Here is a 13,628-nt window from a genome sequence, read left to right on the forward strand (position 1 = left end):
GCATAGAGATGGTGTTCACAGAGTCTACTCAAGACCTTCTTCACATGGGTGCAATGTAATTCAACCGTATCGGAGAATATAAGGATATCATCCAGGTAGACTATAATAAATAAGTCAAGAAAGTCCTGAAAAACTACCATTCACCAGGTGCTGGAAGGTGGCAGGGGCATTGCAGAGGTCGAAGGGCATGACCAGATATTCAAAATGCCCAAAGCGTGTCCTAAAAGCTGTCTTCCATTCGTGCCCATCTTTGATCCGGACTAAGTTGTAAGCCTCCCTTAGATCAAGTTTGGAAAATACTCGGGCTCCCCGCAACCTCTGAAACAATTCTGGAATCAGCGAAAGCGGGTACCGGTTTTTGATGGTTATCTTATTAAGATCCCGGTAGTCAACACAAGGCCTCAGGGAGTGATCTTTTCTCCACAAAGAAAATACCGACCCCTGCAGGTGAGGAAGAGGGTCGAATAAATCCTTTCTCCAGGTTTTCATCTATATACTTGCGTAGAGTCTCTAATTCTGGTTCCGAGAGCGGGTAAATTCAACCAAAAGGAATCTTGGCCCCTGGTAAAAGTTTGATGGGACAGTCGTAAGTCCTATGCGGAGGCAGAATATCTGTGCTCTTTTTGTTGAAAACATCCAAAAATTCATGGTAAGCGACGGGCACCAACTTCGCAGTTTCAGGATCAGGATGGATACTGAGGAGAGGAGCAGGGTTGACAGTCCTTTCTGGGAAGCAATGTGCCAGACAGTAATTGGATGAAAAGGAGACATTCCCAGTAAGCCAGTTAATATGGGATTTGTGGGCCTTTAGCCAAGGTAGCCCCAGGATAATAGGATTCATGGGTGAGGTTATCACATCTAGGCAAAGAAGTTCCTGGTGTCCAGAGAAAGTTCAGCAAAGAATGGGTACAGTCTCTTGAGTCACCGGTCCAGACTTGAGCCCAGAGCCGTCCGCCAGATAAACAACAAATCCTTGCCTCTTGGAGCACAAGGGCAGTTGGTGAAGAGTAACAAATGCTAAGTCCACAAAGCAACTGCAGGCTCCAGAATCTATAATTGCGGATACAAAAATAGTCTTTTCCGGTAACTGGAACTGGAGCGGAAGAGGGAGATGTGACTGGTCCTTCCCAGGGAGATGCATCATGTGAGGCAGCAGACAAGCGGGTTTAAAAGGTTTCACAGGGCAAGTTGAAATGAAATGACCAGTCTCTCCGCAGTAAAAGCAAAGTCTGTTACGTCGGCGCCAGAGGCGTTCAGAAGATGACAGAGGTGGCCTTGGAAATCTCCCATGGGGGGTTTCCTGGTACCCCTTACTTGCCAAGGGCTCCTTCGGAGTTCGGGCAGAAGCTGCAGAAATGGAAGAAATAGTCTTAGGAAACACAGGTAGCCTGGCATTAGTCCTTTCGGATTGTCTTTCCCGGAGCCGTCGGTCAATCTGAATGACCAGATTGATCAGATCTTCCAGAGATGGGGGTACCCCCACAAGGCAAGTTAGTCTTTTAATGTATCAGACAGTCCCATACGAAATTGATGGAGAAGAACAGCTCTGTTCCACTGGGTATCTGTACTCAGAACGTGAAATTCTGACACATAGTCCTCGACAGACCTTAGGCCTTGCTGGAGTCTGCTGAGTGCGGATTCTGCAGTCTGCTGAAGGAAGGGATCTGCATACAGCTGGGACATGGCAGAGAAGAAGGAGTTGGTGGTTGATAAAGCTGGGTCATGTTGTTCCCGAAGATGGTGAGCCCAGGAGAGGGGTTCATTTAGTAACAAAGTGATAATAAATCCCAGTTTAATGCCTTCGGAAGGGAAAGTTCGGGGTAATAAGATAAAATACAGGTCACAGGCATTTCGGTAAGTACAAAACTGTTTGCGATCTCCGGAAAAGCGCTCAGGCAGCGGCACTCTGGGTTCAGGAGGGATGATGGTCTCAAAAGGTAGGTAAAAGTCTGTTTGCATGGAGGAACTAACAACGGCAAGAGGAGTGGCTTGAAGACTCTGCACGGTATGTGATAGTGCAGAGATTGTTTGGCAAATGTCCTCAAAGAAAGAGGCCTCCCTTTCAGACCCCATTGTTGGCTGACAGATACTATCACGTACCTGGTTGGAGTCTGAAATGACGAGGTCAGCCTCTCTTGTATCACCGGCCCTGGACCCGCTGAGATTGTAGGCAGATAGAACCAAGGGACTGGAGGAACACGAGTGCCTGCAGATGTAGCCCTGGAGGCCTGAAGCAGGAGATGCGACTCTTGGAAGACAGGAAGTCGCAGCAACTCGCTGGAATGAAGATGCAGATACTTGGGTTGCAGAGAAGAGCCAAACATCAGACAGGAGCGTAGTCACAAGGATAGCCGGGTTCAGTAGCAGGCGGGCAGTGAGGTACCAAGTCATCAGGCAGGAGCAGGGTCAAATAGGAGGCCGGGATCAGGAACCAATAACCAGAAGAATAGGAGAATCCAGCAGCAAGGTCAGGGATAGCCAAGGTTTAGCAGCTAGTATCAGGCAGGTAACAATAACAGGATACGGGTACAGGAACGACTGAAGATCTGTCAGCAACCATCAGGAGTCAGTGCGCCCCTTAAATAGGCCGTCTGGCGCCAAAGGGCAGCGTGGACGCGCTTTTGCGGGCGCGCACACTGCTCCACGCACGCGCATTGGTGCATCTGCGATCGGCAGAATTCTGTATGCACGCGCGCATGCGCGAGTGCGCCCGGAGCACAGTGGCAGCTTTCTTACAGTACTCTCCCTCTGGAGTACTGGGTGTACTTCCCTGAAAGCTTTCCCGGGCTCCTGGCTCTCTCTCTCTCCCATTCAGCTGAGCATGCTGTGTGGGCTGCAGTTTCTGTGTTAATAGTGGGGCTACCAAACCTCGGGACTATATGTCCCACAATCCTCTTCTCTGCTCCTTTTTCTATTCTGTTTCTTCCCTAGGCATATGAAGGCGGGGGAAGATACATAGTGGGCGGCTGTGCTGGCAAGCACCGCTCACTAGTACAGCAGCGCGCGAGAGAGGGAGGGGGGAAAGAAGAGCCCTCAGCTGAATTGGCGTCACTAGAGTTGGGGTCACCCCCCTTCCACCAACTATAGTCGCCCCTTAGTACAGACCCCCCTCCACTAAGTATAGACCCCCCTCCATCAGTGCAGAACCCGCACTAAGTATAAACCCCTCCCTCAGTACAGACCTTACTCAGTACAGACCCCCCAGGAAACCCCCCTCCATTAGTACAGACCCCCCAGGACAGTTCTCCCCCTCCATTAGTACAGACCCCCAAAAGACAAACCACCCCTCCATTAGTACAGACCCCCCATTAGTACAGACCCCCCAGGACAGAGCCCCCTCCATTAGGACAGACCCCCCATTAGTACAGACCCCCCTCCATTAGTACAGACCCCCCTCCATTAGTACAGACCCCCTAGGACAGACCCCCCTCCATTAGTACAGACCCCCCAGGACAGAACCCCCTCCATTAGTACAGACCGCCCCAGGACAGACCCCCCTCCATTAGTATAGACCCCCCAGGACAGACCCCCCTCCATTAGTAACAACCCCCCAGGACAGACCCCCCCCTCCATTAGTACAGACCCCCCAGGACAGACCCCCCCTCCATTAGTACAGACCCCCAGGACAGACCCCCTTCCATTAGTACAGACCCCCAGGACAGACCCCCCCTTCATTAGTACAGACCCCCCTCCATTAATACAGACCCCCCAGGAAAGACCCCCTCTATTAGTACAGACCCCCCATTAGTACAGACCCCCCAGGACAGACCCCCCTCAATTAGTACAGACCCCCTCAATTAGTATAGACCCCCCAGGACAGACTCCCCTCCATTAGTACAGACCCCCCTCAATTAGTATAGACCCCCCAGGACAGACCCCCCTCCATCAGTACAGACCCCCCTCCATTAGTACAGACCCCCCAGGACAGACCCCCCTCCATTAGTAATGACCCCCCAGGACAGACCCCTCTCCATTAGTAATGACCCCCCCAGGACAGAGCCCCCCCTCCATTAGTACAGACCCCCTAGGACAGACCCCCCCTTCATTAGTACAGACCCCCTCTCCGTTAGTACAGACCCCCCAGGAAAGACCCCCCTCTATTAGTACAGACCCCCAGGACAGACCCCCCATTAGTACAGACCCCCCAGGACAGACCCCCATTAGTACAAACCCCACCTGGACAGACCCCCCTCAATTAGTATAGACCCCCCCAGGACAGACCCCCCGCTCCATTAGTACAGGCCCCCTCAATTAGTATAGACCCCCCAGGACAGACCCCCCCTCCATCAGTACAGACCCCCCCTCCATTAGTACACACCCCCCAGGACAGACCCCCCTCCATTAGTACAGACCCCCCATTAGTACAGACCCCCCAGGACAGAGCCCCCCTCCATTAGTATAGACCCCCCAGGACGGACCCCCCTCCATTACTACAGACCCCCCAGGACAGACCCCCCCATTAGTACAGACCCCCCAGGACAAAGCCCCCCTCCATTACTACAGACCCCCCAGGACAGACCCCCCCATTAGTACAGTACCCCCCCTTAATTAGGGTATGGTAAAAACACAGTGGAGAACAGAGCAGTAAACAGCACGCAGGAGTCAGAGACACAGAGAGGAGAACGTGTCAGGCACGGACCACCCCGCCCCCCGCGCGACATCACTGTGCGGCTGGTCTCTCACCACACAGAGACCAGCCGCTCTGCCTCCATTCTCATCTCCAGCTGGCTGTTCTCCTTCTCTGACAGGAGGAGGGAGGGGCTTGAGCAGTTAACACAGCAGCGCATTTTCTTCTTAGAACACCGGTGTTCTGCCGAGAAAGTTCCCCTCGGCAGATAAGGACCCCCCTCTACTGTGCAGGCACAGCGCTTGCACAGTAGGAGCCAGCGGAAATAGCCGAAGCCGAATAAAATAGAAATCAGCTGTACACGGCGCCTGTAAGAGGGCCCCTCGCGGGCTCGCTTCGCTCGCCATGCTTTGCTTCGCTTCGCTTGACACCGGCGCCAGACACAAACAACAGGATGAGGAGGGAACGGAGCACTCTGGCGCTTCAGCGCCCCCACCTCTCTGGCGCTCTGGTGCACTGCACCCCCTGCACCCCATCTGGGATCAGCCCTGCTACTGAGTGGGGCATTAGAAGAGCTGGAGTACTACTAAGCCAGGGATCTGCTGAAGAAGGGTACTAATGATCTGGGGATCTGCTAAACATGGGTAGTAATGAGCTGGGGGTACTATTGAGCCGGGGGTCTACTGAGGCCTTTTAAAACAGATAGAAAATCAAGACACACAGGGCATTTGTCAAGCTCCATTACAGCTTCACAAAAAAAGCATCATAGAAGAATCTAAAACACATAAAAAAAGCATGTTGAAGTGGTAGGTGCTTTAATGTGTGTTAAAATCAAAGCCAGTGTAAATTATCCCTAAGAGGAGACTTTCCCCACTTTTTGTCGTGTCTCTGTAATAGAACGTTAGACAAATCTCCCCTGTCAGATACACCCAGAAAATATAGCAAAAAAATAAATGTAAAAACTGATAGGGGTCTTAATTATTATCTACCCTAGCCAAAACTTCCACAAACTAACTACATGTTGATTTAAACCACAACTGATAAAATGCATAGCAGAAGCGCTTGTTGTATCCTGATGTGGCAGACCTCTTAGCTGAGAAAGTGTAGTTATAGAAAGGGTAAAAGTCAAAATTATTCTGTGTACAAGAATGCCATAAAATTAGGGGCTTCAATTTTTAAGTAGCGGTATGGCCTCACCGCAACCATACAATTGCTTTAAAACAAAAAAGCACAACACACTTATGAAGCACAGTGGCAAGCAAAGCACACATAAAATGAATGAGTAAAAAAAAAAAACCAAGGTGAAAACCCACGATTTACCTGACCTGTTAAAGATATGTGAGGATATGTGACTGTCATATCCTCCAATCACAAAATTCTCTTTGTCGCATTAGAGCAGAGTGATCTGTGACACACCGCAGACTCAACTCCACAAGCTTGACACCACAGCTCAGATCTTATGAATGTAAAATGCAGGATGCAGTCTGGAGTAATACTGCAATGTTTAGCAGAGATCAGATAGTGACATCAACTCTCCATCATATGTTGTGGCACAAATTTAGATGCTAATAGCATTTAGCAGGGTTTCTATTTAAGCGTGCTTATACTTTCCAAAAATTAAGGTTAACAGCCCCCAACCTCCCCATTCACTACATATGCCCTAACACAACTGCGATGAACACATATCCCTCTGCCAAACACCTTGGCCTGTTCTGGGCCAGACAGCCTTTAGAATTTTCTGTGATCCTGCTACTACTGTACCCATAAGATTTGCTCCATGATAAAGTATAATGGAAAGGCCGTCTAGTTGCATCGATTAAACCAGGGACATTCTGTTACTTGAAATTCATTTTGGCATTATTATGGATGTTACTTCGCATCCACTAAGACCATGAAGATACCTATTTTTGTATTTAACATAACAGGCAAAACAGTTATACCCAGATTTTCCCATTATTAACCTGAAAGAATTGCAGCCGCATCTAATATCCAGCTCTATACCCATATATGATGTGTGGTCTTATAGAATATACAGTAGTTGTGATTTTCCTTACTGTTATAATACACATAAAGAGACTGCTATAAAGGCATATGCTAAAAACAGATGAAGCAGACAATATAGTATTTGCTGGGGAAAGTTTTCCTGTCTTGCATCACTCTAATGAGGTGGCAGTGGAGAAGTTGTGCACAACAGCCAATACTTCCACAAATCAGAGACCAGCAGTCTGAATGAAGGGTTACATAATCTCTCTTTAAGCCTATGTTTACATTGGAGCCTTTGTCATGCGATTTGGAGGCATTGGCACTGTTCCAATCGGAGCGACACTGATTTTGCGGCGCCGCACTGATTTGCAAATGTAGTTCCTGCACTACTTTTGCTGATTTTCAGGTGTGACTTCAATAGACATCTGTGTATGAAGTCACACAAATATCTATCATGTAGCATCTGAAATTGTGCTGACCTTGCTACTTTGAAATCGTGCTACTTCAAATGAAGTGGGAGCGATTTCAAAGTAGCATCAATGTGAACCAGGTCTTACAGATTAGAATACTTAGATATCAACAACTTTAAAAAGCTGACAGTTGGCATCACATGCATTTGACATTTGTTGATTACAGGCTGAATATACAAACATAGTTAGAATTTTATTATACATTTTGCATGTAAACAAAGCCACAACTGACTTGTGTTAATGTGTGCATTAACATTTGTTGTGTTAATGCACACATTGTTGTGCTTTGGGGCACACTACATTGAAGCAGCACAATTATTTTGAATTCCGAATGGCACCACAGGTCAAATCCATGCACCAGTGTGTTAACATGCTCTGCTTTACTGCACTTTACTGCAACACATGTGTGAATGTGTTCTCAGACCCTATTAATACCTGAGCTTCAGGCTACAAAATGCTTTTAGTAGAACTTCACCCAAAAAGGGACGTTCCGCTTCTTTGCAATCCCCCCTCTCCTTTAATAATTGGCACTTTTTGAGGGGGGGGGGAGTGGGTACCTGGTTTTGACAGGTACCCGCTCCCACTTCTGGTCAGATCACCACGGCAATCTGAGCAGAAGCTTGCTCCCCCTTTCCCTGCATCCTTCTGGGACACATCACAGGTCCTAGAAGACTGCAGGACCATTCACAAAGTGCCAACGTACTATTCCCGACGCATACGCTCCTGTAGAAATGGCTGTTCATATAAGTGAGTGCTGAAGCGACCCCTGGCTGGAACCGTGAATAGTCAGAGCAAGAGAATGTCACCGGCACACTATGAATCTCCAGAATCGGTCCAAAACTTTATTAAGGGATCACATCATTACACCAAATAGCAAAGTTTCAGAGCCTCGCCGTTGCTATTTGCTGTAATGATGTGATCGCTGAATAGTTTGGCCCCGATCTGGAGATCCATGGTGTGCTGGCGACATTCTCTTGCATTCTCAAAGTGCAGTGCGGCTTGCGCATGTGCAGTGGAAAACTGACTGTGAAGCCCCAAGACTTTACTGCTAGTTTCCCTTACTTAAAGTGGAGTTCCAGTTGTTTTTGTGTTTATTAAAAGTCAGCAGCTACAAAAAGTGTAGCTGCTGACTTTTAACACACACTCACCTGTCCCAGGATCCAGCAATGTGGCCACCCGAACCCTTGGTTCTCTCCCTCTCCTCTCCCCGGTCCCGGCATTACAAGTATAGGCACCCGGCTGTGACAGCTTGTGGCTTCTCAGCCAGGTACGCACTGCACCTCCTCAATAGTCACCAATCTTCTGGGACCTGTGACGTGTTCCAGAAAATTGCAGGGGTGGAGGGGGAGAAGAGAACTGCTCGGATCGCCTAGGTGACCTGAGCGAAAGTGGGAGCGGGTACCTGTCAAAACTAGATACCCACTTCCCTCCCCCCAAAAAAATGACATGCCAAATGTGAAAAAGAAGCGGGGGGAGGAGTGCCTAAAGTTGAACTTCCCCTTTTGGGTGGAACTTCGTTTAAGATGCTTTCACACTTGCCTGATGAAGGGGTCCTGCGTGGCTCTGAAACTTTGCTGTATATTTATCATGTGACCTCGGAATTAAGCTTTGGACACTTTCAAGGAATCCTTGGTGTGCTGATCATATTTTCTTCACTTTGATTATCCACAGTTTCCAGCCTATGGTCATTACAGCACTCAGTATCACTAAACAGACGGTTTCTTAAATGTATGCGTGGGGAATATTGCGTTTGGTTCCGCTTTAAGTACCGGTGCCTGGATTATAAGCCAATTGAAGAACTGGCTCGGGTGAGGACAACACTGAATCCCTCCCTGGACAGATAAGCGTTTGAAACTGCTGCCTTTTTTCAAATTTTTATGGGGGAGACTGGAACTCCTCTTTAACATTTAAAATGACATTTTTTTTAAACTGGTAGCTGTTTACACATGAGCGCTCAGGAGCATATCACCCAAAGTAGTACAGGAGCTTTTTTTCAGGCAGATTTGAGTACTTTTGGCCCAATAGACTTCAATAGGATCACATGGAAAAACAAGCAATATGCACATTTTTAAGCACATCTATAATAAAGATTAATGGGGCGTAATCCTGCTCCAAAGAAGCTTCCGCACAGCAAATCACTCCTAAAACTCATGAAAAACACCAAAAAAAAGCCTTTAATGTTACTTGAATATGCTACACTCAAGCCTAAATGCCTTAATAATAATTAATGATAATAATTTATTGCTGATGAAATTGAGACATGCTGAAGATAAAATGTAACTAATGTGTTTCAGGAGCCAAAAAAAATCACCTTTCATTAGGGCATTAATGAGCAGAGACAAAACTTAATGTAGATTTCTATCTCAAAGACATTTTTGTTCAAAAAGGGCATATTTAATAGCAATAGACATGTATAAAATGTACTGCACTGTTTGTGAACTTTCACCCAACATTCACAGGTGGGTAAAGCAGAACGAAAGCCTGCACATACCTCAACTCCAGTGATGACATCTTTGTTTATTCTTCTTTCAGAATATTAAGGTATTGTTACTGGCCATATCAAGATGATGTAACTTCCGCGCATGCGCACAGGAGTTATTCTACCCAAACAATAAACAGATGTCTGGATCATACACTAAGCTGAGCATGAGCAGCTCAGTGCACACTATAAAAAAAAAAGTTTGCAAGGAGGAAGGTAAGAATTTCACATTCACTGCTTAATAAATACGTCCCTAAATGGTACACAGCAATGTAAAATATATATATATATATAGATATATGCAGTATATATCATACATGCGTTGTATATGAAAAAAATTTCGACATAGTAGTGATAAATTATATACATATATATATATATATATATATATATATATATAATTTATATATATATTTTTTTCTTTTTACAAAAATAGTAGCTCTTTTACTTGAAGAACATTGCATTTTCAGTTTTCTGGTCCTTTAAATGGCTCTGCATCCGCTTTTACTCTGATATAATCTGAAACAGATTCAAATCTGATACATTACTTATTTCCCCTGGAAGTTGATTTTCCACTCTTCCTGTTTTGAGTGACATTTTCTGAGTTTGCTGAGTTAACCATTGAGCTGCCTGTGACAAACTATGCTAGGGATTTTTCCCTTTAACTCTCTTACTACGCAGTTTCGAGTGCCACATTTCAAGGCTATAGTGGATTGTTGCTGAAAGTTATTTCTATGCCAGATAAGCAAACGTTCATTTCAAACATACGGGGGTTTTAATACCAGACACTCGTTTAAAAAAACTAATTGTAAAAAGTGGAATTTTCCAGTACTGAGTTTTATATTTTAAAAGGCAACCACTACACTGACACTTTACAGCATGATCTATATTTATGTCTGAATCACATCATACGTCTATAAAAAGAAAAAAAGGAAAATTTGTGTAATTTCAATTACACAACTTTCCAGGTCTTTTTCATATGCCAGGCTTTTACAATACATAGATGTGTTCATACATTTTGCACATCATGCACCTCTGTCTGATGACTGGAATTAGTGTAAAAATATTATAGAGCAACATTTTATTGGACCACTTACCTCTAAAACTCCAATCCTTGTTTGCATGTACTCCATAAATGCTGTCTGTACTTGGGAATGCACCATGGTGACAAGGGAAAGGAGGACGCAGGCCACAATCCCAGCCATCTTTGGCTCCCTTCGTCGTTGATTTGTAAGATGTTCTTATTCCAGCAGGCTGTTCTCTTACCAATAGTGAAAAAGAGTTTGGGCACAGTTGTGCTCTCCTGCTCAGCTTCCAGCCCACAGCTCTGGAATTCCTGGCTACTTTTCCTTGTAGGAGGGATTTTGTCTCTGCACAGCTCCATTCTCCTGATTTATTAAATCCAGATGTAAGACAATTGCTAAATACTGTTAGAAACCCTTTCATCTCCAGAATCTGCTTTTAAAGTAATTTCAAATATAAACTTTGACATTATTTGCACACTGATTGGTTCAAATAAACAAAGCAAACATTTTTCTTTTCTGTACCAGACCATTTATCTTCAGTTACAGTGAAAAAAAATACACAATACGTAATATCTCCTAGATTGTAAGCTCTAACGAGCTCCTGCATTGAATTGTATTGTCTGCTCTAACATTGTAAAGCACTGTGCAAACTGTTGGTGCTATATAAATTCTGTATAATAATAATAATAATGTCACCATAAATGGCAAGATCTTATAGGCATCTACAAAATCCCTGGTTAAAAGTTACCAAGACCTTCACTCCTGACCCATGATTGTGTGTGTCATGCACACCCTGAACGTTTTAGGTCTTTACACAACACTTCTTCATCACAGTGTAGGCTGCCATAGTTGACCTCTCCTTTGAAAAATTCTAGGTGCTTGAATTTCATGCTGATCCAATGGCTTCAATACGACTGAAGCTTCAAGTATGCACATTAGGAGTTCTGACTTCACCAGTTGCACACTTGCTCTTTTGCTTTCTTGTTCTTTCTGGATTTCCATGATAGAACTTATAGCTTATAAGGCAATGTGAAGAGTGGAGTGGTGAAATCATGATCTCCACCTCATCGAATCAGAGAATGCCTTATATTCATTTAAAAAAATATAAGGTGTTCTGTGAATGGTGGCAGTGCCAGGCTAGCGACCCCCTCGCCACTTGGCCCTGGACCCGGAAGATAGCCGTTATCACTCTAGTGATGCTTATTATTATAGTGATTGTCAGGTTCCCCCAAGGTATGAGATATGAATACTTACATGGGTTCAAGCTGCAATAAAGACCATATCTGGAGGGCAGCATAAGTCAGTTATTTCCCTCCCCCAAAAGTGCTTGTAAAAGAACACAACCCCATTCACCGCTCACAGGCCAGGCTATATCCTTCCCAATGCCTCGAAATCATTCATGTGCCAAGACCCTCTAATCCGCTCTTGCCCCACTGTAGTTGACCACCCAAATAATAGGCTGCACACAGAAGATGTTTAACTCCAGCCAAAGTTTCTTTCAATAGTTAATTGCAATGACAGCACACTGCTCTCGCCCACCCAAAGCCATGCCCCCAACACGTTTCACCCAAGTAGTGCTTCCCCATGATGAAGCCCTGCCATGGGAGAAATATAATGGGGGCATGGCTTTGAATTGGAGTAAACTTTGTGCTGTCATTGCAATAAACCTTGGCTGGAGTTGAATATCTTTAGTGTATAGTCTGTTATTTGGATGGTGTAAAAGAATACAGACGATACTTACCTGACCTTCTGCCTGCCCCACCAATCTTTTCTTTTTAGCGCTGCTGAGGAATCTCATGTATCAAACACTTTCCAGTGTGTTGAATGCCTAGTGGACGCTGAGGTTCCTTCCGCTGTCCCTTATGTTACTATTTTGTCCTGTAGTGACATATGAGTCACTGGGAGGAACCACAGAGCACAGCAGGGGACCAGGAGATCAACAATTCTGGAAGTAATGAATGCAGAATATTGATCAGGCAGTGGCTGTTCTCCAACTGAACAAAGATCAGCCCATGGGCAGCAGGACAGGTCAGTGTTAACTGTGTTCTTTTACAAGCACTGCATTGTTTGCTGTTTTTTGGAAGTGACTGGGTCACTTTAATCCAATTATCAATGTAACAATGAATTAATATGATGAAAAGAAATCAGGTAAATTGGCATACTGTCTGCCAGTCAATCCACATGGTAATTATTAGCATAATTATTTTGCTGCTCTATTGGGCAAAAAGGATCTAATCCTACAGCTTTCAAAGGCTGAAAAAAACTCACTGGGATCTACCAGCTCTCTCTCTCGGTGATAACCTTTAGTCTGGAGATTAAAGTAATAAATTACTTCTCTAATCAGAATTTAGGGCTACACTCAAAATAACAGAGAATGCAAAACAACTGAAGAAGATAATTTTGATGTGTAAAGAAAAAGTTATAATCTTAAAAATACAATTAATTTAAAAAACATACAGGTGCATCTCAAAAAATTAGAATATCATCAAAATTGTAATTTATTTCAGTAATTCAATTCAGAAAGTGAAACTCATATAATATATAGATTCATTACACACAGAGTGATATATTTCAAGCATTTCTTTCTTTTAATTTTGATGATTGTGGCTCACAGCTAGTGAAAACCCAAAATTCAGTATCTCAGAAAATTAGAATATTACATAAGACCAATAAAAAAATAGATTTTTAATACAGAAATGTTGGCTTACTGAACAGCATGTCCATGTACAGTATAGTATGCACTCAATACTTGGTCGGGGCTCCTTCTGCATGAATTGCTGCATTAATGCGGCGTGGCATGGAGGCGATCAGCCTGTAGCACTGCTGAGGTGTTATGGAAGTCCAGGTTGCTTTGACAGAGGCCTTCAGCTCGTCTGCATTGTTAGATCTGATGTCTTTCATCTTACTCTTGACAATATCCCACAGATTCTCAATTTTTAATTTGACCACAGAACAGTTTTCCACATTGCAACAGACCCTTTTAAAAGAGCTTTGGCCCAGAGAAGACAGCAAGGTTTTATTGATCATATTCTAGTATGGCTTCTTCTTTGCAAGATAGAGCTTAACCTTATATTTTTGGCTGGCATGGTGAACTGTGTTCATAG

The 13,628-nt window shown here is 44.7% G+C and overlaps 1 protein-coding gene across 2 annotated transcripts in view; it reads right to left on the bottom strand.

The window, feature by feature from the left end:
* OLFML3 (olfactomedin like 3) overlaps positions 1-10,860 on the bottom strand; it is a 43,015-nt gene extending 32,155 nt beyond the window's left edge. The window contains exon 1 of one of the 2 annotated variants that reach the window (XM_073615704.1): positions 10,597-10,860. In XM_073615704.1, the coding sequence (XP_073471805.1) occupies positions 10,597-10,704 (108 nt within the window). In that variant the 5' untranslated portion in view covers positions 10,705-10,860. The remainder of the gene's footprint in view (positions 1-10,596) is intronic. The other variant, XM_073615705.1, reaches the window with a different exon arrangement.
* Between the last annotated feature and the right edge of the window lie 2,768 nt (positions 10,861-13,628).

This window comes from Aquarana catesbeiana, linkage group LG02 (genome assembly GCF_042186555.1).
Source record: "Aquarana catesbeiana isolate 2022-GZ linkage group LG02, ASM4218655v1, whole genome shotgun sequence".
Lineage (NCBI taxonomy): Eukaryota > Metazoa > Chordata > Amphibia > Anura > Ranidae > Aquarana > Aquarana catesbeiana.